This window comes from Podarcis bocagei, assembly GCF_964188305.1.
Source record: "Podarcis bocagei genome assembly, chromosome: 2".
Classification (NCBI taxonomy): Eukaryota; Metazoa; Chordata; class Lepidosauria; order Squamata; family Lacertidae; genus Podarcis; species Podarcis bocagei.
In genome coordinates this window covers 106,319,764-106,347,489 of record NC_138126.1, presented here as the reverse complement: position 1 = coordinate 106,347,489, position 27,726 = coordinate 106,319,764, and the positions used below count along the sequence as shown (strand labels likewise).

General features: G+C 45.9%; 1 protein-coding gene across 9 annotated transcripts; it reads left to right on the top strand.

Annotated features, from left to right (window-relative positions):
- Positions 1-27,726, top strand: SSTR2 (somatostatin receptor 2). 9 transcript variants are annotated; one of them, XM_081180937.1, is made up of 4 exons: positions 1-296; positions 2,151-2,306; positions 9,093-9,158; positions 20,497-27,726. In XM_081180937.1, the coding sequence occupies exon 4, from the start codon at positions 20,591-20,593 to the stop codon at positions 21,707-21,709; it is 1,119 nt and encodes a 372-aa protein (XP_081037063.1). In that variant the 5' UTR covers positions 1-296; positions 2,151-2,306; positions 9,093-9,158; positions 20,497-20,590; the 3' UTR covers positions 21,710-27,726. The 9 variants fall into 9 exon arrangements, with proteins under 9 accessions (XP_081037063.1, XP_081037060.1, XP_081037067.1 ...); XM_081180934.1 differs by having other exon boundaries at positions 9,017-9,158; XM_081180940.1 differs by lacking the exon at positions 1-296 and adding an exon at positions 1,751-1,875 and having other exon boundaries at positions 9,017-9,158.

Below are 27,726 nucleotides of genomic sequence, written 5' to 3'. Positions count from 1 at the left end.
CTTCTCCAAGACTTAAAAGCATTCCTCACACCGCAGATGGATCCTTGTTTGGGGCATGGGTTAACTCAGCATGGTACGTTCTGCCGTTTAAACTATACAGAGCCTCAAAATCGTAGCAGTTCAGGATCAACAAGCTGCCATGGGAAATTCTGCTGTAAATAATTAACAAGACTAAAAGGGTACGGATTGACAGAATGGACTAAGCTGGACAGAGGGCACTCTCTGCGTATCAGAAGACCACTGGCATCAGAAAAAGGGCTGGAATCTTGTCGTTTAAGGATGCAAGTGCCCCCCAGGTAAGTCCCTCTCTTTCTAGGTTTAGATTTCCACTTCCGCACCTACTCTCCTTTCTTATCATGTTTTAAAAGAACAATAGTGGCCTGAGTGGTCACATCAGAGGGAACATGTTTGTGTTAAGCATTTAGTACAGGTTAATTGCATTGGGATCCCTTCAGGGTAGCTGGGGCTACCCGTGGATTTGTGAAAGCAAGAGAAAATGGTGTGGCATCCTAAAAGACAAAGGTCTTTTCAGATGAAACCCTTCATTATACACCGTTAGGCTCCTGGCAAAAATGTTCCTCTTTAACCAGGCCTTTGGCTGATTGACATCCAGTGACCTTTTAAAATGTGTTGTGGAAGGGGGGATTATTGCGTTGTTCTTGTTCTTGTTATGAATTTTGAGTTTTTATATTGTGATTTTATGCTGTGAACTGCCCTGTGACCTGCTGGTAAAGAACAGTATACAAATAATAATAATAATAATAATAATAATAATAATAATAATAATAATACTGGAGATAACAGTGTTCTGGTTGTTAGCACTTTCCTTGCACTAGCCAAATTAAGCGAAATTGCCACGCCAACAAACAACAGATAACTGGAATGGAGAAGTCTAGCATTACAGTGGTACCTCGGGTTACAGATGCTTCAGGTTACAGACGCTTCAGGTTACAGACTCCGCTTACCCAGAAATAGTACCTCGGGTTAAGAACTTTGCTTCAGGATGAGAACAGAAATTGTGCTCCGGTGGCGCAGCGGCAGCAGGAGCCCCATTAGCTAAAGTGGTGCTTCAGGTTAAGAACAGTTTCAGGTTAAGAACGGACCTCCGGAATGAATTAAGTTCTTAACCCGAGGCACCACTGTACTGTGGTGTGGGATAGTTCTCCCTGCTGCCTTTTATGTACACTTGAGAACTGTTCAGGGTTCTCAACATCCAAAAGGGGACAAAATTATATTAAACAAAAACAAAAAAGAAGAACCAGGGGCTGCAGTTGTTACAAGAAGGCAAAGATACTTGGCAGTTCTATCATGGGCAATATCCAATAAGTGCCCGTGTCACTATTGCAAGGAAAAATGTTCGTGAAAAGGGTGCTTTCTGGGTCCAACCATTCCCTCTAATCTACCAGCAACTTCATTTGGTGATCTAAGTTGGTGGTAAACAGCTTTTCTCCCTCAGCAAGAATGCTTTGCTGGGTTTGCTTCAGTCTGGTGAAGGTGCTGCAATCACTTCAGTTAAATCATGCAGAAAGGCCCTAATAGGTTAATTGCGATATGGGGATTTGAACATAATGGCTAACGTCCTTGAAGGGGTGTGTGACCTACAAGGCCTTATACTGCATCAAACCAGTTAGCCCCATAAAGAGTGTCAACTCCCTCCCCCCTTTTTTTACTGCTATAAACAAAGGCACACTTCATATATTCAGTCATATAACCCGCTTCCACATGCTTTGGTCCCACATTGTTTCCATAGCAGTTGATGATGTGAGGCTGTGCAAACTATGGTACTTTTTTCCAAACCATCAACAATGGCTGTAATGGAAAGGATGCATTGCGGGGGAAACAATATGAGCAGTGTGTGGCCACGGGATGAAATCTGTACAAGGTACTGAGGTGACGTGAGGGTAAACTGTGGGGAAGTGGTTTTCCAGTGGCTACCATCAAGCTGGTTTTAAATGAATCAGGCCTAGTCTGGTAATTGTTTCAGATTTAGTCCCCATTGAGCTGTTCTTCTACAGAGCGCCACAAACGGAGATAAGGGGAAACACTTTGCTCGGGAACAGGGCCAGAAAGCCTAGGTCAAGGGCAGATTTGGAGGAGGCAACCCTTTCATGAGTAGGTTTCGACACACTCTTTGCTTGTCACCCTTTCAGCTGTTGACAGCATGCCTCTGCCAGAAAACAAGGTGTTCCAATGTCCTCTCCGTCTCCCTGTGTGTGCCAGAGAATGAGCGAAGGATACAGTTCAGCAGCAGTTTATCCAAAGCACTAATAGTGTTGATAAAAGGAAACGTTTTCTGCTTCCACTTGGTAAGTGAATCTCTTTTCGGTTTGTTCAGGGAACAATGTTTGCTTTTGCCCGAGGCATCAGGGATGCTTGCCTAGCTCGCGCTCGCTGTGAGGAAAACTGAAAATACACATTGCAACAGACGGTCTTAAGAGCCTGGATGCTTATTGGGCCAGGCACATGAATAAAAGCAGTATCTAGTATAAAGCTGAACCTCAGGCTTTCCTTATGTCTGGAAGACCTGGCCGGGTATGCCAAGTTGCATCAAGTTATAAGAAGCAGAACGCAGCAGTTTTTTCCTGTGAGAATATACTGGAAAGTTCAGACACGTACAAGAAGTCTGGCTCTTTGCACATGCTCTCGGAAACTAAATGTGGATGCTTATAGGTTAAGTGGTGATTCTGATCTGCATTTGAAATTGTGGAGAAAGAAACAGGGCTCTCTGAGATCTTTCCGTTTTGCCACAAAGCTACTGCTGCCTTGGTCATAAGGTGGTGAAGGCATAACAGACATTAAGGTTCATTGGTGTGTGATGACTGGATAAGGGGGACTAGGCTTGTTCCTGATAAATTAGAGTATTAAAACATTAAAGCCTCCTTCCCAAAGCCCGGAAAGCTTCTGCCCGGCTCAGGAAGCGGGAGTGCAATGCTCAAATGCAGGAGGTCACAATGTAAGCACCCGCCGATTCCCCTCGTGAGCTGGTGCCTCTGGCCTTAACTGTTCCCCTATGAAAAAAATTGCTGCCATTCTTAAAATCTTAAGAGAATTTTCCTGTGAATGTATTCTTTTTGCTTTGTAACAGATACATTTCCACATCAGTTTGGTCCACAGTTCTAGATATATTTTTAAAAGAAAAGGCAACAATAAATAGTGACTGGGGGTGGAGGAAAAAAGTGAAATAACAGATGATGAGCCATTCATCCCCAGCTTGGAATTGCAATACTCTTACATAATCCCATCAAATGTGGGCTCATATATCTATCTTATTCTAGATGTCAAGGAACAGGCAAAGCACAGAAGTGTTTCCGCCACATGATAAATAAAGCGACTTGCCATGTTCCCAGAACTCTTCTTCTTCATCATTCCACAGCTTATAAACAGGCAGCAGCCATAGATATATGATTTATGGCGGGAGAGCTTTGTTTCAGTTCTTACCACACTCACCTCGGCTACACACCTAGACAGACTTTCCCAGATGTACAGTATTACTCACTGGAACAGCAACCATGAGTGTAAATTGTGCAAAAAGATGTGGCTTGCCAGTTAACATGCGTATCCCCGTTCTGGTTGAACAAATCATACACTTTTAAAAGTACGACTCAAGTGAGATTGGGGCACTTATGTATGACTGACGCAATTTACATGGTAAGATGTATATTAAGGCTTCTGTTAGTTCCACAGTATGTGAGTATTTTATCCCGACTTTTCTCTAAGGAGCTCAAGTATTGTACTTGCTTCTCCTCCCCCTCCCCCACCCCCGCCATTTGTTGTTGTTTAGTCGTTTAGTCGTGTCTGACTCTTCGTGACCCCATGGACCAGAGCATGCCAGGCACTCCTGTCTTCCACTGCCTCCTGCAGTTTGGTCAACTCATGCTGGTAGCTTCGAGAACACTGTCCAACCATCTCATCCTCTGTTGTCCCCTTCTCCTTGTGCCCTCCATCTTTCCCAACATCAGGGTCTTTTCCAGGGAGTCTTCTCTTCTCATGAGGTGGCCAAAGTATTGGAGCCTCAGCTTCACAATCTGTCCTTCCAGTGAGCACTCAGGGCTGATTTCCTTCAGAATGGATAGGTTTGATCTTCTTGCAGTCCATGGGACTCTCAAGAGTTTTCTCCAGCACCATAATTCAAAAGCATCAATTCTTCAGCGATCAGCCTTCTTTATGGTCCAGCTCTCAATTCCATACATCACTACTGGGAAAACCATAGCTTTTACTATACAGACCTTTGTTGGCAAGGTCCCCCGCCATTTAATCTCCACCAAAACCCTGTGAAGTATTTTATGCTGCAAAAAACAACAACAGGTGACTGGCCATAGGTCATGACCGAATGGGGATTTGAAGCCTGGTCTCCCAGGTCCTACTCTGAGACACTACCCGCTATGCCATGCTGGTGTAGTGGGTAATCTCCCCAGGCTTCGCACTTGAGTGTTTTTGCCCATCCGCAATATGTCCTTGATCTCCGATAATGCCTCTCGCTTGTCTGGTTGGAGGATAGAGAAGGATGTGTGAATGTGTGTAGAAAATGGCGCACTTTCCAAAGGTAAGATTTACATTTGTTGCTCCACCCACTTTTCCCTCTGGCGTTGCCCATCACTGGCATGCGGCCCTCAGAACACTACCCATTTGACTCAGCCATTCTTCTCCAGTCTGATTGCACACCTGCCTCTAAAGGAGATACCAGGAGCAAGGCCAAACTCTGCCATGTTTCTGAACTCAAGTTGATAACCCCGATACAATGGGCCTTATTCACAGAGTCCCAACGAACATGGTTTAAATCAACACCAACATCAGCAGATACCGTAAGCTGTTGATTGATTTGGTTTAATCATGCATCAGATGTCTTGTATGCACACATACGACAACAATATATTCCTTGCATCTGTCAGAGCAGGGATGGGTAGACTTCATGATTGTCTAATCTACTCTGTTTCATACTAGAACCTGCAATATCTACCAACCAGAATCAGATGAAAAAGATTTAAGAGATTTATAATTAGAGGACAGGGTACCTCTGAGCACATTCTAAGCCTACTTGTTTTCAGTACCACAACTGAGCTGAACTCACCATCCTTTTAAATAACATGAACATCCATGCCTGGTTAGCTCTCCTCATTTCAGCAGCCTGAGAAAATTCAGTGTTATGTATTCAGCTACAGAGGTAACCCATAGCACTCATACCTTATGCCGATCAAGTTGAGCTTATAACTCGTAACTGCTGCCACCCGTGTTGTTTTTTGATGTGTTTGCAGCACCGAAAGGAGCCACACCATGCTAGCAAGCGTAAAAAACAATGGGCAGCAGAGGGAGGTTTGCTACAAACTCTGTAGATATAACATCCCACATCATCCATTTCATCATTCATTTTACCATCCATTTCAGAGAAGGACTTCTGCCAAAGTTGGTTGATATTTATTTATTTCATAAAATTTACACACTATGTGATTGTAAAAAAAAACTAACCCCCAAACCAAAAACCCTGAAATTGGTTTACAGAAACCATATGACCAGTCGATACATACAACTGTTGCTATTGCAATTCACTTGTGCTTGACAGATCTGTGTTTATTATTAGCATGCTTCTGAGCTTAAAAAAGAAAACTGATGCATTCACCAAGGCTTAGTTTCAAATTTTAAAAGAGAGGCACAATTTCTAGTCTTTGTGTTTGTAAAAGAAGAAAAAGAAGAAAAAGAAGAAGAAATAAATAAACCTTTAACACCCATATTGGGGCTTAATGTGGAAGGAGCAAGAGCAGGTCCCTTTTACCAACTCCTTTCTCTGTGGGCACTGCCTCTGACAGCCACCTAAGGGATGTGGGTGGTAAAGGTAAAAGGTAAAGGTACCCCTGCCCGTATGGGCCAGTCGTGTCCGACTCTGGGGTTGCACGCCCATCTCGCTTAAGAGGCCCGGGGCCAGCGCTGTCCGAAGGCACTTCCGGGTCACGTGGCTAGCGTGACAAGCTGCATCTGGTGAGCCAGCGCAGCACATGGAAATGCCGTTTACCTTCCCGCTAGTAAGCGGTCCCTATTTATCTACTTGCACCCGGGGGTGCTTTCGAACTGCTAGGTTGGCAGGCGCTGGGACTGAGCAACGGGAGTGCACCCCGCCGCGGGGATTCGAACCGCCGACCGGACGATCGGCAAGTTCCTAGGTGCTGAGGTTTTACCCACAGTGCCACCAGCGTCCCGTGTGGGTGGTACTGTACTCTAAACTACTGAGCCTCTTGGGCTTGCTGATCAGAAGGTTGGCGGTTCGAATCCCCGCGATGGGTGAGCTCCCATTGCTCTGTCCCAGCTCCTGCCAACCTAGCAGTTCAAAAGCACACCAGTGCAAGTAGATAAATAGGTACCACTGTGGCAGGAAAGGAAACGGCGTTTTTGTGTGCTCTGGTTTCCATCATAGCGTTCCATTGTGCCAGAAGCAGTTTAACCATGACCTGGAAAGCTGTCTGTGGACAAATGCCGGCTCCCTCGGCCTGCTTGGAATATAACTGTTGAGCAGCAAATGTAACTTACTTCATGGAAAAAAACCCACAAATTATTAGTACAAAAAGAATTTTAATGTATGCACATTAAAATTATTTGCATTGAAGGGGATAGTTTTAAACATACACACATATCCATATTTTTTACTTGCCATTATATTGTGATCTTTATATTTCTGCTACTTTGGTGGGTTAAAATGTGCATATACCGTATATCTCAGCTTCTAAGCCTCATGATTCCTCCTGTTCATGACATTTAATCCAGTGTCTTCTAGTGGCCTTCATGAGGCCTAGAATCCATTTCAAATGAAGTCTGTGTGACAAAGGTGTTGGTGAATAATTATAAACCTTTGCATTTTAACTGGAGATTGGCCTTGGCTTTTCCACAGAGGCGTTGTTTGCATCCAAGGAGAACGTTTTAAGATCTGTAACACCCACCTCTGCAAATCCAGGGAGGTACACATATCCCATTCACTAAGACACTCGTGGCAACACCATCTGCCCTTCTGTCGTGCTGATACCATGGGCTTTCTTTTTATTGAAAAAATGAAGCTTATTTGGATATTTATTTCTCATCTGTTTCTTTGGGAAAGGTCATTTCCCTGCCTTATGGGTTATTTATTATGCTAGTGATTATTCCCCTGAGCTCCTGAAATCATGCTCTCTTAATATCGTATGGATTTGTAGGATGCAAATTAAACCTTATCCTTTTCTCCTGGGTATCAATACGCAGCCTTTCATCTTAATTCCCTTAATTTCCATCATGATTTTGCCTCCTTGATATGTGGTGAGGGAGGTGGAAAAGGAAAGCTAGAACTGAACTGCCACCTGAAATCTCATGGGAATCCAGTGAAGAGTCTGCCTTTCTAACCTAAACCACTCCTCCTGTCTGAACTGCTACTTGTTAACTGACTCTTGCTTGACAGACAGGGTGAGTAGACAGGGTTAACTCTTGACACAGTTATCTCATGCAGCAAAAGCGTTGCATCCGGTTCCTGCTTCTTCTGTCTTCCTTGCAAGAGTTGAAGGCTGCTTCTCCAAGAACCAGCTCCTTGTGCTGTGATATTCCACACATATCAGATAGAGGTGGGGCAAATGGGGGGGGGGCACTTAAAAACATTACAGTTCATTTCATTTCACTTTTCATTTGTATACCGTTATTCCATTTTTCTGTACACAAGGCAGTTTACAGCAACAAAATACACAACAAAAAATGCACACCTTATAATAAATAATCTGATCCAATAAGAAAACGTAACTTTAAAATGGAATGTGTTATCAAAAAAAGTAATATTCAGTAATCTACTAGAATATAATAGCACGCAATAAAATTAACTCTCAGAACACCAGCAAATGGTAATTAAACAGAAATTCACTCTTAACAATGAATAATTACCAAACTATGATCAATAAGGGTGGCGCTGTGGGTTAAACCACAGAGCCTAGGACTTGCCGATCAGAAGGTCAGCGGTTCGAATCCCCGCGACCGGGTGAGCTCCCGTTGCTCGGTCCCTGCTTCTACCCACCTAGCACTTCAAAAGCACATCAAAGTGCAAGTAGATAAATAGGTACTGCCCCAGTGGAAGGTAAACAGCATTCCCATGCTCTGCTCCGCCACATGACCCGGAAGCTGTACACCGGCTCCGTCGGCCAATAAAGTGAGATGAGCGCCGCAACCCCAGAGTCGGCCACAACTGGACCTAGTGGTCAGGGGTCCCTTTACCTTTATGATCAATAAAAGTAACTGCAAGCCGCAATGCATAAAATACCACAATACATACAAAACCATGTAAAAAGATCAAACTGAGAAACAAAGACAGACAATTTATAAAGGTTTTTTTAAAAAAACAAACAAAAAAACCCCTAAACTCCTATTTTCCCTTCCTAGCTGCTTCTGCTGCTTCTTAAAGTCATGGCCTGGGAGAAGCCAATTGCTCAGCTGGGCTTTATTGAGGGACGTGAGGCTCTTTCCCCCTTCTTTGCACTTCCTCGCTGAGGAAGCTGACTTCTGCTGAATTATTTTAGAGCAGTGTTTCCCAAACTTGGGTTTCCAGCTGGTTTTGTACCACAACTCCCATCATCCCTAGCTAGCAGAACCAGTGGTCAGGGATGATGGAAATTGTAGTCCAAAAACAGCTGGAGACCAAAGTTTGGGACACACAGTGTTAAGAGTCTTTCTATCCAGCCTGCTGCTCTGGGGACTTACCTGCCAGTTAATGCCTGTGTTGTTCATTGTATGTACAGTGGTACCTTGGGCTACATACGCTTCAGGTTACTGACTCCGCTAACCCAGAAGTATTACCTTGGGTTAAGAACTTTGCTTCAGGATGAGAACAGAAATCATGCAGCGGTGGCACAGCGGCAGCAGGAGGCCCCATTAGCTAAAGTGGTGCTTCAGGTTAAGAACAGACCTCCAGAATGAATTAAGTTCTTAACCCGAGGTACCACTGTATATTGGCTCTGGACACCAATATTAGCAAAGGTTGCAATCCTGTTATACACTTACCCAGCAATGTCTCATTTATCTCAAGGGGACTTGCTTCTGATTAGACGAGCATTTGATTGCACTGTAAAACCACTGATACGAAGTCCTTTCCTAATCTACAGCCTGGTTTTATGCCTGTCTACTTGGAAATCCATCAAACTGAGGTCAGGATGACTTGCTACCACCAGGTAAATATGCAGAGGACTGCAGTCTTAGTTACTACTTTGCAATAGTTAAGGCTGTGGGTGGATTTTTATAGTGTGCATTAAATTTTAAAGCCTTAGCCTCAATTAAGGTGTGTTTCTGTACATTTCATGGTGACAAGGACTTGTTTCGCAAGGACGGACCCTCAAATCACCATTCCGATGGGGTGAAGCAGGACTTGGAAGTGCCCCAAATTCGTAATGTGTATCTGCTACAAATATAATGTGCTTTCTAAAAACACGGTTTAAAACTTCTGTTAAATACCCATACCTGGTAGGGAGCTGTGGAGATCCCTCTGAGGTTCCCTGCAATGTGTGCCTATATCTGGTGGTCCATTCTCCCATTTGCATGGCAGCAGGGCTGGGGAACCTTCAGCCCAGAATGGGTTCCAATTTGGCCTGCAATTACTTTCCTCCCAAGCAATGCCCACTTGCCCCACACCTGATGGCTGCTATTTGTGACATCAGTTATGGGACTGGTAGAAGCATTGCTCAGCTAATCCTTGCACCAAGCAGAAGTCTAGGTTTGTCTCCATCCTTCTCCCTGCTGAGTTCTACAAGGGCGACACTGAGGCTACGGAGGGGGGGGAAGCTGACATTCAGGGACGCAGGTAGCGCTGTGGTCTAAACCACTGAGCCTCTTGGGCTTGCCCATCAGTTCGAATCCACACAACGGGGTGAGTTCCCATTGCTCTGTCCCAGCTCCTGCCAACCTAGCAGTTCGAAAGCACATCAGTGCCAGTAGATAAATAGGTACCACTTTGGCGAGAAGGTAGAGGCGTTTCCATGTGCTCTGGCACTCATCATGGTCCTCTATGTGCCAGTAGTGGTTTAGTCACACTGGCCCCATGACCCGGAAAGCTGTCTGTGGACAAACACTGGCTCCCTCGGCCTGAAAAGTGAGATGAGCGCTGCACCCCATAGTCAAGTTTGACTGGACTTAACCATCCAGGGGTCCTTTACCTTTTTACCTACCCCCTGGACTGGATGTATTGTGAGAAAGATGGGAGCTGTCTGAGAGCAGACAGATTGGTGGGGCTGTTCACTGTGCCCCATTTGTTCTAATAAACCGGCCTGCCCTGGTGTAGTGCAGAGGGTCAGCCAGCCAGCCATACCTCCTTCTAGGGTATTCATGGAGGATATCCACCCCAAACAAACAGCATTCCATGAGCACGCTCAATCTTCATTGGCTTCTCTTGAAGTTTCCTCCTTCCTGAGGTTTGTGTCTGCTAAATATTTATTCTATTTTGGGTTTATCCCAATCCTGCCGATACCTCTCTCATATATATGTATGGCACCACTTTGGCCTCATAAGGATTTGCACTTGGATAATGAGTTCGCTGGTTTAATGCTGCTGTGCTTTGTATTTTATTTATAATTAATTTCCAATCTGCTGGTTTAATGCTGCTGCGCTTTATTATATAATTAATTTTTATCGCTTCTCGTTTTTTATTTGCTATTTTCAACGTGCTTTCATTTTATTCCATTTTCCCTGTCAGTCACTTTGGAAAGGGGGATCTCGGTCACAAAGCCAAGCATACCATTTCGGAGGTTTAGCAATTGCTGTGTTTAGCAATGAAGCTGTAGTCTTTGGCAGAGAGAAAGAAGGCAAATATGTCACAAAAGGCCAGATCAGCAGGGCCAGACAAACACAGACCAACATAAAAGGGACCCTGACTCCTTGACAAGCAGGCCACCTAGAGAGCAACTCCTCCGGTCCAATAAATATTTGTTGCTTGTAGCCATAGGCATTTGCAAATTAGAGAAGATTAGATGTGAGCTGGAGCAGGTTTTATAGGGCTCCCAGTCAATTGATGTTGGGGGCAAACAGGTTGCTGAAAATCAAGAGAATGGCTGGCTGAGGCTTTTGCCTTTAGACCTGAAGGATTCTCCAAGGGCTCCGGCAGCAAACTTGCGTAGGTATTGAAAGAAAGTTCTGCCCAACTCTGCACCTCTGTCTCCCATTCCAAAACGGCTGGTACAGTTGGAACTGATGCAATATGAGCATGTTTGTATTAAACATGTGTTGGAGGAAGCCGCAGCTCCCAACATGATAAATGTGCTTTAAAGTCAAGGTTCAGCACGATCCTGCTGACAGGAACACAGTTCGGTGCCTATACATAATCATCCCACTTCTGCCCCCCTCCCCCAGTCACAACCAGAGACACACTCTGCTCAACTCACTGATCACTTATTAGGGCTGCCACCTTATTTCTGTGGTGTTTTGCCACAGCTGCGGGACAGGCAAGCCAAATATCTCTCCATCTCTATCTGTTTAATGGTTGCAATTTTGAAATCCACAGGCGTCTTGCTGAAAAACTACTGTGCCAACCGTAACAGTTGTCCTTAACCATCTCCTTGCTGTGCCCACATTCCCTCCCCCCATTGACTTATTGATCTCTGCGCCAACTTCTGCCATACTGTTGGTGAAGAGGCTTTATAATGCCTGCCACTTTTCTGGTATTGCTCTTATGCAAAAGCAAAATGGCCAACCCAGTTTCCTAGCTTGGCTTCTTGTTTAGAGCAAAATATTTACACTGCACAGGTAGTCTCTATAGCTCAGTCGGTAGAGCACCGGACTTTTAATCTCAGGGTCGTGGACTTGAGCCCCACGTTGGGCAAAACATTAATTAATGCATCGCAAGATTTCCTGCACTGAAGGGGGCTTGGACTTCATGGTCCCTTCCAACTCTATAATCCTAAAATTAAGGTAATAAAGCAACTCTGGTTGCTCATTGTTTCCTCTGCCTTTTCAGCTGATAAATGCTGCAATTAACATCTTTGACAGGAGAAAACATTTTAAGGGGAATTCTGGGAATGTGGGCTAATCCACCAAGCTGACTGCAGAGGGTTCAAGATACAAGAGAGGAAGTCTCTAGAACCTAGAATGGGTTCTAGGTTAGGAATCCACTTGGCAGCCTGCCTCTTCAGAGAAAACTGTTTTCCCTAAAGGGAAACTGGTTGTGGTCTGCGACTTGAAGCCATAGCTTTGGACATTGCATAAAGAATCCTGGGGACCGTAGTTTGTTAAGGCTGCTGGGAAGTGTAGCGCTGTGATGAGTAGGCTTACCATTCCATTGATGTGAGGGTAAATTACAGCTCCTGGGATTCTCGGGGAGGAAGCCGTGTGCTTGAAATGTATGGTGCGCATGCCGGGAATGTCTGATTTCCCACCTTCCTGGGATATGGAAGGAGATCAAGGCAGGCTTCTAAGGATACCAATTAAAGTGTGGTTCTCTCTACCTCCTACAAAGCTGAATTGTTGTCTTTGCCTTTCAGTCGACCAGCTAGTCTTGCTAGAGGACCACCTTACTGGAAACAGAATAGGCAACTCCCCCCCCCCCGACCACTGGTACCTCCATGACGGCCACTGCTGTTACAGCGGCAGTCTCCATATAAGACAACTACCAATTCCTCTTTCACTCTTGTTTTGGGAGCGGAGGTGGAGACCATAGGAGCCAACTCCTGCAGGCTGAGGTCCCTTTGACCTCCCCCCCCCAATAAAATATGGGGGGTGGGCTCCCCCAAAGTGATGGGCATTGCCATTCAAATGGTGTGTGCACACCGTATCATGTGATCAATTATGCCGGGTGGGGCTTGCCTGCCCCCGCCCCAGTATTTTATTCAAGTTGGCACCCCTGGTGAAGATGGCCTACTGCATTGCTTCTCAACCGGTAGCTATTTTGTTTGTAAATAGGGCATGTTTCATTTATAATTTTTATAATCATATAAATGATATAATTTCACCTGTAGCCCTCTTGGAATATCCGGGGGGGTGGGGTGGGCATGGGACCATATTGCCCCCTGGTTGAGAAACACTGATATACTGGAAGGAAGTTGACCGAGCCCCGGGGGTGGGGTGGCGCTTCCTCTAGTTCCTGAGCAAGCCCTTCCTCCGAGTCTCTTCTTCCCTAGGGAGACCCCTGGATCAGGGCCGTGTGAACGCGTTTTGAAAGGCACACGCTGCACCTACAAACCAAGCGCACTCCCTTTATTGATTATTGCAGAAAATGGCAACGGGGGTCTCAGTCGCTGCCAGTGTCTATCTTTTTAGGAAGGGGTGGGGAGCATCTTAGGAGCTGAAATCCTGCCCCTCGTTTACAGGGAGCTTCACCTCCCCGCCCACTACCCATCTCCAACGAAAGCCTGACGCCGCCTAGCCTCCGGCAAAGCCCCCAAAGGTGGACTCCGGCTTTCCACTGTTGCGCGTCGGAGGTGACGCGCCTTTGCGCCGAGCGGGGCCCATTGATTGCCCGGGCTTGGGGGGAGTGGCCGCGGGTGGGCGACGACGAGAGCGCCTCCCCGGCTCTGCTGGCCACTTGGCACGTCGGAGGTGCAGCCGGCAGCCTTCCTGCGCCGCGTGAGCTGCATCTGCGCGCCAGCTTGCGAGCTGCTGCTGCTGCCGCCGCCGGCGCTTCCTTGGCACTCGCGTTTCCCTCGACGAGGGGCTCGTCCCGAAGCAGCAGCCAGCCAGCCGCCGCCGCCGCCAAGCGCAGGTCTGGCGCCCCCTGCACTCGGAGGCGATCTCCGCTCTGCTTGCAAGAAGTCGTTGGCTTTCCTTTTTTACCGGCGATCTGCATATATATATATATATCGCTATTATACATGCACACACATGCAAGCAAGCGGGAGCGTGCGTCGAGGGCGAGGGAAGATTTCGCAGAAAGACGCCGAAATTGTGAGTGCTTCGCTTTGGGAAAGCGGTGGAGGGGGTGGGGAATGCCGGTGCGCGGCCGGGGGAAGAAGTCTTCGGAGGAACGGCTACAGGTGGAAACTTGGGTGGAAGGGGAAACCCTCGAAGGCTGTCCGGATGAGCTGTCAAGGGAGCTCCCGGACAACTTGCAGGCTGCAGCTGGGAGGGGGGGGGCAGCGCTTGGAGATCCTGATGTTGCTCGTCTCCTCCTCCTCAGTGGGATTTGAGGTGGCAGCTGGCTTTGCTTGGGGACCTTGGGCTTTAGACGTGGGCGAACCCCGAGGGGCATCCATTTCCTCGAACTCCGTGGGCATAGTTTCTGGGTCAGGGATCCGGCTTGCGATTGTAGACGCCTTCTGCTCGGGAGCAAGCAAACCCAGAAACTATGCCTTCTTTCTCTCTGCCTGAGAATCCAGTGCAGAATCCTCAGGAGCAACCTTGGGGTGGGTTCCTGCTGTCTGTCTGTTTTCTGAAGACTCCACAGAGGAAGAAAATCCCTCCCCTGTGAACATCTGCCTTAAAAGTCCGTGGAGATTTGGCTGTGGTACCTAAATCGGCGTTTCTGACACTTGATCTGTGGAACAATGAAAGCGGCTCTTTCAAATCTAAATTTTATTTCTAGGATTGTGTCACCCACTACCCCCTCCTTCAGCACGTTGTCTTCTCCATCTGCTTCCCAACCAACTTCCATCTTTCCCAGTTTCACCCCCTTTAGCGGGGGAGAGTTTGTGCAGCGAGCCAGAAAACCCCTAGTTCAAATTCTGCCTCTGAGTGGTCAGAGGTTAAAGCTCGCTGGATCTCTGCCTCACTCTCTCATCTGCAGTGGAGGGGATATGGAGCAATCTTGCAGGGTTGTTGTATTGGTGTAATATTATGTAGAGCATTCTGAACACCCTGAATGTCTCCAGGGTTCATAATTCTCTCCCTGCATCTTATTAGCTCCACAAAGAGGGTGTGAGTGTCACAGGGACAGCTAGCGTAGTGGTTAGAGTGTCAAACTAGGACAGAGTGTGTGACCCTGTCTACTCAGAAGCAGCTCCTTCTGAATTCAGTAGGGTTTACTCCCAGGTTAAATACAGTCAGGATTGCACCTTCTGCCAGTCACTAGATTTCAGCCTAGCCTACCTCACAGGGCTGTTGTGATGATAAATTGGCACGGCAGGGGCTGGGTAGCAAGTACATCCCCGTAGGCTTCTTGAAGGAAAACTGATATATAGATTTAACCATAAAAAAACACATTGCTTAAGAGTTGTCTCCGATGCTGGTCCTACTCAGAACAGAACCATTGAAATGAACAGATTTTAGTTAGCCATGTCCATTAACTTCAATAGGTCTGTTCCGAGTAAGGTAAAGGTAAAGGGACCCCTGACCATTAGGTCCAGTCGTGGCCGACTCTGGGGTTGCGGCACTCAACTCGTTTTATTGGCCGAGGGAGCCAGCATACAGTTTCCGGGTCATGTGACCAGCATGACTAAGCCACTTCTGGCGAACCAGAGCAGCACACGGAAACGCCGTTTACCTTCCCACCGGAGCGGTACCTATTTATCTACTTGCACTTTGACGTGCTTTTGAACTGCTAGGTTGGCAGGAGCAAGGACCAAGCAACGGTAGCTTACCCCTGTTGCGGGGATTCGAACCACCAACCTTCTGATCGGCAAGCCCTAGGCTCTGTGGTTTAACCCACAGCACCATCCTTAATATTAATCCATAATCTTCACTTCAATAACCCAAGTGATTGCAGTCATCCCATACGGGGATTGAACCTGCGACTTTGGTGTTAGAAGCGCCGCTCTCTAACCAACTGAGCTATTCATCCATTCCTTGGTTGTCTCTCTTCTGCCAGCACCCGGAACTGCCTTCTGACTCTGTTGAGAACAACAGGAGGAATTATGTGTGTAACTGGAGGCAGAGAACAGCCTCATTCCTGCAAAAGACCAAGTGACCCTCCCACGCTTACCCTCCCCACCTCAGCACCCTCCTGCCTGCACTATTATTTTATTTTCCTCTTTCAACATTTAATTTGATGAGGTCCACCAAAGAAATGAAAGAAGGGAGAAACAGGGGGCTTCCACACCATGAGGGATGGTTTGGACTGGTAGCTTCTCCTCTAATTAAGACCTCAAACTCCAACCAGTAACAGCAGCTCAACCATGGAGCTCACAGTAAACATAAAGGAAAGAGAGGGATGAATAAGATGCTAGGGTTTCAATCGTGTATGCAGGCTTAGGAAATCTGGCGTGATGCATGGCAGTTCAGAGGAACTGTTGAAGTTGCAGGAGGGGGAATGTCGTTCTAATGAAGGTGGAAAGAAATCAAAGGAAACCAATTTGTTGTTGAGGTTCTCTCTCTCTCTCTCTCTCTCTCTCTCTCTCTCTCTCTCATGCACACACCCACACCCCACTTCCCAGACTTAACACTGTGTGGTTTGGAATGACATTTCCTGCAATCTGCGGCAAACCGCAATAGATTGTGTTTATGTGTAAGGGCAAACAACTGTATTCAATAAGCAAAAGGCACAGATTCAGATATGATTGTTTGACCGTCATCCACCAGGAGTATGTCTGAGCTAGGACCTAAAAGCTTTAGGTTATGCTATAGCACTGAGTCCATCACACTTGGGGCTGTTTATTTCAGTGAGCTTCAATATGTTTAAGTCCATTGGATTGTGTCTCTAAGGGACTGGCTGTTCATTGATGAGCCGAAAGGGGGTGGAAAGAAACAAATCAAAGAGGAAACAATTGACTTCAGCATATCCAGTTATATTCTGAGATCCAATAAAGAGATGGTCCAGATCTCTGAAGACTGCATAGTTAGATATTTACATATAACGGCTGTATATTTTTGAAATAACAACAACAATGGAGTGTGTGGGATAACTGGAAAATTAGGGTAGTCAGATCCTCCCCCAAAATTGCTTCCATCCCTTTCAATAGTTTTGTAGAAGATGGGATTTCCTATACCTGCTGAAATTTATTCCTTTATATATACATTTTACCCAGCTATAAGGAGTGCTGGAGCCATACCCTCTTTTTTCACCTGGCTACCCTAGAATCAATAAAAGTGAATTTATTCATTTATTTTATTTCATAAAATTTATATGCTATTTATATGCTATTTATATAAGAAGAAGAAGAAACCCAAATTGGTTTTTAATAAAAGTGAATAGAAATGATATTGCAATACCCTTAATGATGTAGATGAGTGCTCTGGTCATCCCACCTCAAAATCATCTAGGATAATTAGAAGTGCTGAGAGTTTCTAAAATGCTCCCTTTAATTAAAAGGATTAAACTGGGCAATTGAAAACATGTCTGCTCAGAAGTAAACCCCACTGAGTTCAGTGGGCTTATACCCCAGGTGCGTGTGGTTTTATTTTTTAATGTGTGGGATTGCAGCCTAAACGGGTTAGTACTTTCTGTAGAAAAGGGGGGGGCAGCAAAAGGTGATTTCTGCTCCTCAGCTATAGAGCACAAAGATTTGAACTAATGTCCAGTGTGGTGGCACCCAGTGAATTTTTTTTTTGTAGGGGAACAGTTAGAGCCAGAGGCACCAGCTTGTGAGGGCAATGGGTGGTGGTGGTGGTGGGGTGGCAATGTTGTGACGTCTCACACATGAGCGTCATGCTTCCCTCCCTAAGCCAGGCAAAAGCTTCCTGAGCTTTGGGAAGAAGGTGTCAAGCCTCTGACAGGATGCTGGAGCCTTCCTGCCTTCTTCCCAAAGCTGGGCAGGAGTTGGAAAAGTGGAGGAAGGGCTCTTGGACCCCATAAGTCAGGCGTCAGGGAATCTGATTCCCCCCCTCCCACGGCAGGCTGCCAGGGATAGATAGACAAGAAAAGCTCTTACCAAGTCTTTTATTCAATATTCACAGAGAGAGGCTTAGAAATACTGCTCCAAGCCGTTGCTCCAAGTAATCTCCACTCCTTCTCAGTCGTCAACAGCACCACCCACCTTACGGTGGCTGCTTAAGGCCATTTGGCTCTTCGCTCTCTGCTCTACTACTTTCACTCCTCGCCGGGTTCTGGGAGAAGGGGGGTCTGGAATGTTTTCTAGTGATAACGTTGCAGCCTGCTTCTCCCTCCTCCTCTTCCCCCATGATTTCCCAGCTTTGCCCCTCTTCTATCTCTGGGCCACGAGCTGTGACCTTCTGCAAAACCCTGTTGTAAATCTATACTGTCTTCCTCTTCTCTGGAAGGGGGATGAGGATGTGGAGGTGGTTGCCATCATTCTTCCTCAGTCCAGTCCCTGACACCAGAGGAGCATCAGGCCTCCCTTCCTAAGCTGTTCAGAACCTACTGGGCTTTGGGAAGCAGGCGCCAGGCTTTAATACTTCAATTCTCTAATTTTCTGGGAACATTTAGGGGACTAGCTTAGTCCCCTCTAGTCCACTGTAACTGCAACCCGCTAGTCCAGTGTAACTAAGACGCGGATGGGAGAAGATCTACATTTGACAGTGCAATCCTAGGCATGTCTAATCAGAAATAAATAACACTGAGTTCAGTGGGTGCACAGTTGCAATCTGCATCGTGTTTTAGTCACCATTTGTGGTCTGCTCCAGCGAATGGCCACTTGCATGCATATACAGTACAGGTGCACATAAAATCACACACAACTTTGAGGAATAAAATATGAGGATGTGCGTTTTTATTTTAGTTTTTAAACACAGTGGAGAAGAGTTTGTGGGAGAAAGTGCAATACTCAGATCCCGTGGCTCGGCTGAGGAACGTAGAATTGGAAGTAGTGGTTCCGGTAAAGTTTTGTTGGTGTAGCTGAATATTACCACCTCCCCTTCCTTTCCCTTCTTTGGGCAGTTCTGCTTCAGCATAATTTCTATACCATGCCATGCAAGAGGGCAGGAGGGGACAGGAATGCTCTGCCCCTCCCCGTATTGATCAGAGTGATGCTCTCAACCTTGCACACCATTGTTGCAATGTTGCAATGCTGGCAGTGTGTGTCGAGGAGGACTAGGTTCAAATTCCACCTAAGCTATATATTTACTTAGTGGCCTTGCACATGCTGCAGTCGCTTAGCATCTCCCAACAGCCCCACAATCTACCAAATGGAAAGTATCCGAGAGCCGATGAGTTGTATTAGCGAGAGAGTGAGGCTTGGATTGGAGAGACCCACTGAGCCAGGAATATCACTGAGTGGTCTTTGGCCAGTCACTTTCAACCTAAGCTACCCCAAGGGATCATTACGACAATTTAGAAAAAGAAAAGCCAAGTAGAACAACTCCACGTATACCACATCGAGTACACAGTTCCTGGAGGAAGAGCTCTCTATAAATGTGATTAATAATAATATTGGCCTACCTTACAGGAAGGGACGTGGGTGGCGCTGTGGGTTAAACCACAGAACCTAGGGTTTGCCAATCAGAAGGTCGGCGGTTCGAATCCCTGTGACAGGGTGAGCTCCCGTTGCTCAGTCCCTGCTCCTGCCAATCTAGCAGTTCAAAAGCACGTCAAAGTGCAAGTAGATAAATAGGTACCACTCTGGCGGGAAGGTAAACAGCATTTCCATGCGCTGCTCTGGTTCGCCAGAAGCGGCTTAGTCATGCTGGCCACATGACCCGGAAGCTGTACGCCGGCTCCCTCAGCCAGTAAAGCGAGATGAGCGCTGCAACCCCAGAGTCGGCTGCAACTGGACCTAACGGTCAGGGGTCCCTTTACCTTTACCTTACCTTACAGGACTGCTGCAAAGATTACTGGGATAATGTGTGTGAAACACACACATAAAGTACTATAGGAGATGTTAAGTGATGGTGTGGTTAAAGACTATGGAGGACTGGGGCCCCTTGGCTGCGTCGTAGGAACATAGGAAGCTTGGATATCGTGTCAGATCATTGATCCAGCTACCTCGGTGTTGTCCACACTAACAGCAAGCAGCTCTCCAGAGTTTTGGGTAGGAGTCTCTTAAGGCCAACTCAGTGGGCCACATTATCTACTTGAACCTAAGTTGGTATTGTTTTTCAGTCTGCATGAGCAGTCACAGGACACAGCTATTAGTCTCTGGGCTAGTCATTAAGACAAGAATGATTAACACAATGAAAGAGCAACCCATGTATTTCCCTGTGACATCTCCTGTACCCCTGACACTTTCATTCTCTCCCAGTCAGTGTACATTGGAAGAGATGGATCGTTAACACCCCACCAGCATTTGAAATTTGCCAGGCACCAGGCGTATTTTGCAGCTGACTATTGCCCATATCTGACCAAGTGAAGATGCCTAGGTGCCTAATATCTCCACCATCTGGAGGTGCCTGCCTGGGGATTGTTGAATCTTGCCTGTTTTTAAACTCTAACAAAACATCCTGCAGAATTCTACCCTTGATATTTTTACCTGTGCAATCGGAACAAAAAGTCATATTGAAAAATACGACTTTTGGTCCCCAAATGACAACTAGACATTCTGTTTTGGTGGCTTAAGGTGTCATTTGGCACCTAGCTTATATATCTGAATTTTCAAACACTGCACCCCACCCACAGTGGCAGTTCTGTTCAAAAGAAAGCCCAAGAGCCTTTGGGAAAGGTAGCAGCCAATGAGTTTGCTCTGTCTCTGATAACAGAATATTGGTCTGATGCAGTAAGCCATATGAAGTTGGTATAACAGCGTTTCTTCCTTCTTTGGGTTCCAGATCCTCCCACATTGCCTTGGACCACCCTGACCCAATTGACATGAGAGGGTTTCTTGCCTGAAGAGTACTCTTTGCCCGTGACAACAGCTGCACCATGGGCCTTGAGAATGATTTGCCCAACACCACAGCCTTCTGGTTCCCCTCGCCATCTCAGTTTGACAGCTTCCCCCCAGAGACTCCTGCCGCCAACACCTCCATCAACATCACAAGCCCCCACTATGACTTGACTAGCAATGCCATCCTTACCTTCATCTACTTTGTGGTGTGCATTGTGGGCCTCTGCGGCAACACTCTGGTCATCTATGTCATCCTCCGTTATGCCAAAATGAAGACGATCACCAACATCTACATACTCAACTTGGCTATAGCAGATGAACTGTTCATGTTGGGGTTGCCTTTCCTGGCTATGCAGGTAGCTCTGGTTCACTGGCCCTTTGGGAAAGCCATCTGCCGGGTCGTCATGACAGTAGACGGGATCAATCAGTTCACCAGCATCTTCTGCCTCACAGTCATGAGCATTGATAGGTACCTTGCTGTGGTCCATCCTATAAAATCTGCCAAGTGGAGGAGGCCAAGAACAGCAAAGATGGTCAATGTAGCTGTCTGGGGCATCTCCCTTCTGGTCATACTACCCATCATGATATATGCTGGAGTGAGCAATAACCACGGGAGTAGTAGCTGTACCATGATCTGGCCAGATGAGTCTGTTGCTTGGTATGTTGGCTTCATCATCTATACCTTCATCTTGGGCTTCTTGGTGCCCCTCACCATCATCTGCCTTTGCTACCTGTTTATCATCATCAAGGTCAAGTCCTCTGGCATCAGGGTGGGCTCCTCCAAGAGGAAAAAGTCAGAGAAGAAGGTCACCAGGATGGTCTCCATTGTCGTTGCCGTCTTCATCTTTTGCTGGCTTCCCTTCTATATCTTCAACGTCTCGTCGGTCTCTGTTTTGATTGAGCCAACACCTGTCCTCAAGGGCATGTTTGATTTTGTAGTGGTCCTCACCTACGCCAACAGCTGTGCCAACCCCATCCTTTATGCCTTCTTGTCCGACAACTTCAAGAAGAGCTTCCAAAATGTCCTCTGCCTTATGAAAGTCAGTGGCATGGATGAAGCCGACAGGAGTGACAGCAAGCAGGACAAGTCTAGGCTAAACGAGGCCACAGAAACCCAGAGGACATTGCTCAATGGTGACCTTCAGACAAGCATCTGAAAGATCTCTGCCCACTCATCTCCTTCCTGCTTCTTCACAGAAGCCCACAGCAAGTCAGCATAACGGCCTTTGGTCCTTCTTTCAAGGGAATGGTAATGCATGCGAAGGATTGGTTCAGGGGACAGACTTGCTTCTTGGCCAACAGCAGGCTGGTTTTAAGGATATTAATTGAAAGGAGAAGTATATTGTGGGAGTGATTGACTAGAAATACTCATAAATGTGTACACACTTGTACATGCATGTTTGACTACAAGGGATGGTGCAGCATTTGTCGTATCCCTGTGCTAAATCCATTTGAGTTAATTTGAACTTTTTTTAAAAAAACAACCCTTCACAGTTCAGATTTTCCACACAGGGTCTAGAATTTCAAAAGCTCCATCTCCAATATTTGAGTTAAATTATTAAAATAAGAACTTGGCTGACACACATAGACACTGGAATAAGGATGAAGGTGATAAGTATACCACAAGTTCACATACTGAATTATATATATATTTTTATCAAGCTAGCCTCTTTGCAGCCATCACCACCCCTTCTAAATGATAGGTACTTTGAAAGTTTAGCTCTATGTGCTTTTCAAGTAGGCAAAACATTAAGCTCATATGTTTTATATAAAATCAAAAACTGTCATGAGATATTGGGAGGGAGGGAGGGTGTGGTGGTAAATGAGTAATTGAATTATATTGCTCTTCTTGTTTATGGAACAGCTAATGAAATGAGGTCTTCAGAGATGGGATCAGAAATCTTCATAGCTTGAATCAAATAAGTATATAGTATGCTAAGAGGGTGACAGAGAGACTTGTCTCTAACTGTAATGAGAGCCCCTTTCCATGACTTCAAAGAGATGGCAAATATGTTGTCATCCCTCCATCCCTTTGCCTCCTACATAATGGTTTCCCCAATGAACAATCTTTTGCAGATAGGAATGATGTTATCAGAGTCTGAGAGAAGATCTCCAGCATCTGAGTCCAAAAGCCACAATATGTTAACTTTGCCACCCAAACGTCACAAAGTCATCAATGAGCTTTTGAGTTGACCAGAACTCTTCATCAGACTGGATCTTGCTCACAGTTTTGTGACATTTTGGTTGGTCCTAATAGAGGTATTAATGTGTTGTGGATTTTGGATTCCCCTCCCCCCCCAATGCATCAACATGGCTGTGTACAATTTTTGTCAAAACCATGATCAGAGACGGGTGAGAATGCATACCTCGTTGGTCTTGCATAAGTGAAATAGCCATCACAGATCAAACAACAGAGGCAGGGCTTTAACATAATTTCTGCTTGCCACCTTTTCTTTAGCCAGTTAAAAAATAAATAAAAACTGGCCTGGACACTGAAAACAAAACAACAACTCTCCAAAACCAACCAAGCAACTAGCTAGGTTGCAACTTCAGGTCACTCAAGGAAGGAGCCTTTATAAGTCCTCCCTGCCCCCTACATACCAAGAAGGTGTCTTGAGTTTGCCACTGACAGAGGACTTTAATGTACTAAGGACACTGTGGGTGAGAAAAGCCTGAGCATGGCTTCCATTTCAGAATCTATAACCTCGTGGAGATTGCTCGAGAGCTTAACTTGCACTTGCTGAGAGAAGAAAGAATGAGCTTTTAAGCCTACTTAAAAACAGAGTGGTCACATATAATAAAAGCTTGAGACGGGGGTGGGGGTGGAGAAAGAGAAGAATTGGGCAGATTGCTTCAGTAAGCAACCAGGAGCCAATTTCATCTTATCCTGTTGATTTCCCTCTCATTGTCCCATTTCCACAGTGCCCTGGCCTATGATGCCTCCTTTTGCTCCTCCATTCAAATGCTTGACCCATGAATCCCACACCCCCACACAATTTCGCCAAGGTTTACATTCAGAGCAAAGTATGCAAATTGAGCCCACATGTGCATAAATGTCCAGTTTCTAGAGTTTTTGTTCTCCTAGTTCAAGTTTTCCTGGCTGCAGAAGCTGACTTGTTTGATGAAGAGTAGTTCTGGTTCTCCCGCTACCTGTCCTCAGCAGAAGAGTTTGTCTGCGGGGCTATTTGCACTGTTATCAGTATGTTTTGGGGAGTTTTAAGTGTAGACTATTAAGTTTTATGACCTGGGAGGTTTAAAGAGCTCTGCCCAGGGAAGGGCATTATGACAGGGTTCCAGATGGCAAGCGACTCCCACAACTTCTGTCTTGGGCTGTGATTTTTACTATTGAGCATAGGCAAGCAGAGCCACGACTAGAGGAGCCTGATGAAGGAGTTGCCAGGAGCTGAGAATTCCCTGCTTTACAGTAAATTGTTTCATTTATCACAAATCTCTGATTGATTAAAAAGAAACAGAAGGAAGAGCCGGCACCATCAGGCTATTAGAACAACAGGAGGAGCATCCTGGCTCTGCCACCCTAGCCTCCTTTTCGGTCCTCACTGTCCTGAAACTTGTGGAAGGTGAACTTCTGCAATGGAAAACCTTTTGCAACAGCAGCGGTTGTTCCCGATGCCTTTGAGACCCCTGGAAAATCAGGGTTTCGAAAATGCATCAGCAGACACTATGGAGAAAGGCAACCAAAATGAAGCCGTCAACTCTAAAATACATTCTTGCAACAATTTCTTAGTTGTTTACAGAGCGATCCAAATGCCTCTTGCACAAGGCTGAGATGAGGCGGTTTGGATTGGGCAGAGATGGCTTTTTTTACACAACCCTGCCACCCTCTGCCTGCAGAGTCATGCCAGCACCAGTCTGCTGGCACAGAGCTCTCCCTTTTGCCCACTGAACTGCCACTGATGGGCACTCTACTGGTGGCAGCCAGCGGAAAGATTTCAACCACTTTCAGCCTCAACCAGCATGCTTGCTTGGGCTGTTGATGTGGCTCCGTCACTCCACTCCTCAAAGACACCCCAGACAGCAGCTGTGGTTGAGATTGATGTGTCCAGCTCTTTGGCTGCAATGCTGTGCATACTTACTTGGAAAGTAGCCCCTCCTCCCACCAAACACAGTGGTACTTACTTTTGAGTAAATGTAAGTAGGCTCATGCGTTATGGATCCTTCAAGCGAAGAAGCTTCTGCTCCTGTTCACGTCTGCATTTTAGGCTGCACATCCCTGGGAGCAAACCCCATTGAACTTAGTGGTACTTATTCCTGAGTAGGCGTACACAGGAGGAATTGCTCTGAAAATGCCTCTGAAGCTCTCGCACCGTTATTCGGGCACCTGTTGACTGTAGTTAATGCAAGCGGGGTAGACAAGAGAAGAGAGACATTTAAAATCAAATGTGTACCCCAGCCAGTTTTCATCAGCTGCAGGCACCGATGTAAGCCTTGGTTTGGTATTTATTTTCACCCCCGATATGACATATGGGAAAGTTTTGACTTCCCAGGCGTGTATTGTCTCTTAAATATAACATGAGAAATAATAAATAATCATATCCCATTTTTACATGGCTTTAAAAAAACCAGAAAGCTTTTGAAGTCAGATCCTCCGTGCCCTAGTAGAAATGGTAGAACCCCACATATGTCTTCATTCAGGCACTTGCTTGCATTACAAATTCCTCCCCACCATTTTCTCTTCTGGGCGGATAGCAAGATATAAATAAGCAGCTTAAGAAAGGCTGGGTTGTGACTTTAGCCTTACCTGTAAAACTCTCCCTGTTCTTGTTGAAAATGTAAATGACATTTTGGAGCCTAAGAAACAATGTGGTTTGATTAAACTCCTTTGGCAGAAAGTGTTGTTCAGCCACAGGGGTAAGAAACTTGGTCTGTTGGGCATCAACTGCAGCCAGACAGGGTGGTGGGAATTGTAGTGCTGCCACATCTGGAGGGCACCAGGTTCCCCACCAGAGCTCTGTCCTTCAGCCCCAAGCCAACCTTCCAACAAGCCCAGTTGCCCCAGCCACCACTCCTCCTCCTCCACCCACACCTCATGTCCAAGTTGTCTCTTGTTACTCCTAAGGGGCTTAGCTTGGTGTTGGAAGTCTTAAGCAAGGCTGCAGGAGTATTCCTTACAGCTACAATGCTATCACTGCAGCTTCCTCTTGCAAACAGGCAAAGCAGAGGGGTTTCGCCTCCATCCAGCGCACAATGTCTTACCACATTTGGTGCCTCATGCGGTGGAATTATTTTATTATCTCTTTTGGTCTCGGAGGATGTGCATTCTTAGATCTTCTTTATTAAGGGAAGTAAATATTAACTGAGGCTTTGTGGCGACTGTGTAGAATATGCCAGTGAGGATTAAATGGGAGCTCAGCACATTACATTAAGATGAAAAAATCGCCTTGTGGCTGCTAGGTGCTGATAAAGGCGCTTTCTTTTTATTAGATGATGGCTTAATGTTGTGGCCACAACAATGGGTCAGAAAGACTTTAGTAGGAAGTGGGTAACACAGGAGTGTATTTGCAGAGAGAGAGGAGGAGTTTTGCTCCACCATTGGCCTGACTACTAAAATACAGCCACGCTCTCCTACTCAGAAATTTGCACATAATCATTTTATGTTGCATACAACAATCAAATGGCCTGGTGTGGCTACCCAGAAGGCGAGAAAGATGGAAGACCTCGTGTTGTAGTATGTGGAGTATACTGGCAGCAACAGAAAGATGGGGCGTTGGTTCAGGGATGAATAAGCAACAGCTTAGATGATCCCTGTCCGAGGGGAAGGCGGAATTCAGTGACAGGCGCACAGCAGAGCTGGGAGTGATAGAACCTTGCAAGTACAGCTGGCTTGTTTCTCAGTCAGAAGGGGAAAGAGGCTCTGGCAAGCCAGAGTGGATGGAAGAGTTGTTAGGCTCAGAGGTCAGAAAAGGATGCCAGTTTAATCATTCACCGAAAGAACCTGCTAATATTTTAATCAGGTGCTTATGCATGGTAAATGCTGATCTTCTATACAACTCTGTAAAGCACTGTAGCCCTTTTGAAAAACCGGTGAGCTCTATGTGGATTGTTCAGTTGGCCAGTCTGGGCACATTTCACTTCATGCATCCTTGTTGTGCAACACAGTAATACCAATGATGTTTGTCCATTCTGTAAACCACACTTGACTTTGGGGGATCTCACTAGACTGCGGTCATTTCTGTGATTCTGTACTCAGAAGACTTCCATTGAAAGTTTTCAAGTCAACCAGGTTCAAAGCATTTTAATCTGTTGTTATTCTCTGGCAGTTGAAATAGTGGGAACCCAGGAGCTGCTTCTCCCACACAATTTCCTTATGGCAGTCTTAAGGATAATATTATTTTGATCTCCAATCTGGAGAGATCAAGTACTAGCACTCAGTGTTCATGGCATATCCATATAGAGTTTATCTGCCAAATATTCCCAAAATGCCCACAAAGCTCTTTTGTGCTGGTGGCATTTTTAATTGCTTGGCGAATTAAATATAGTGGTTTCACAGCCCACCCATTTCCTGCTGTGAAAGATTCCTTAGTGGCTATCACTTTTATATATCACACCTTATTTCACTTGGACCTCACAGCTGAATTGCTCCCAATAGAGTCCTCCCTCTCAGAAACATATAACAGCCAAGAAAAGTTTGTCCAAAGAACATTCATTACTTTTAGATCTCTAGCATCCTCTAGCTGTGTGGAGAGAATAGCATCCTTGTTTCCTTTAATAGCATGTTCACCTTGCCACACCACTGCTTTTCACTATAAGGGCACTTCCAGGTGACTTGCTAACTGAGATTTGTTTGCAAGGAGATCAGATAGCGTTGGCAGTTTTATTGAGCATTCTTTCTGATTTGTTTGCAGGGAGGGCATAGATGCAGTTGCAGCCAAAAGAATAATATGTAATATCCTACCCTTTCCTTATTGCAAATAAGGCTGTTCTTCGGGGGGGGGGGAGTGGGTTTGTTGCACAACCATTGCAAATCAGCTTTAATGGTGCAACCTGAATTTGCCCATATGTGATTGAATCCCACCCCAAAATAGCAACAGTCAGGAAACATCCAAAGAGGAAAGCATATGTGTTCATATCTTTTTGGAAGTATCAGGAAAAGGAGGCCAGCTTTAAGTGTTTATTTAGGTGGTCACCTAATGAAATATTCACTGCCCTGCCTCTC

What these genes read in the sequence shown, in the direction of transcription:
- SSTR2 (XM_081180941.1), top strand. Translation starts at nt 20,591, where the DNA reads ATGGGCCTTGAGAATGATTTGCCCAACACCACAGCCTTCTGGTTCCCC.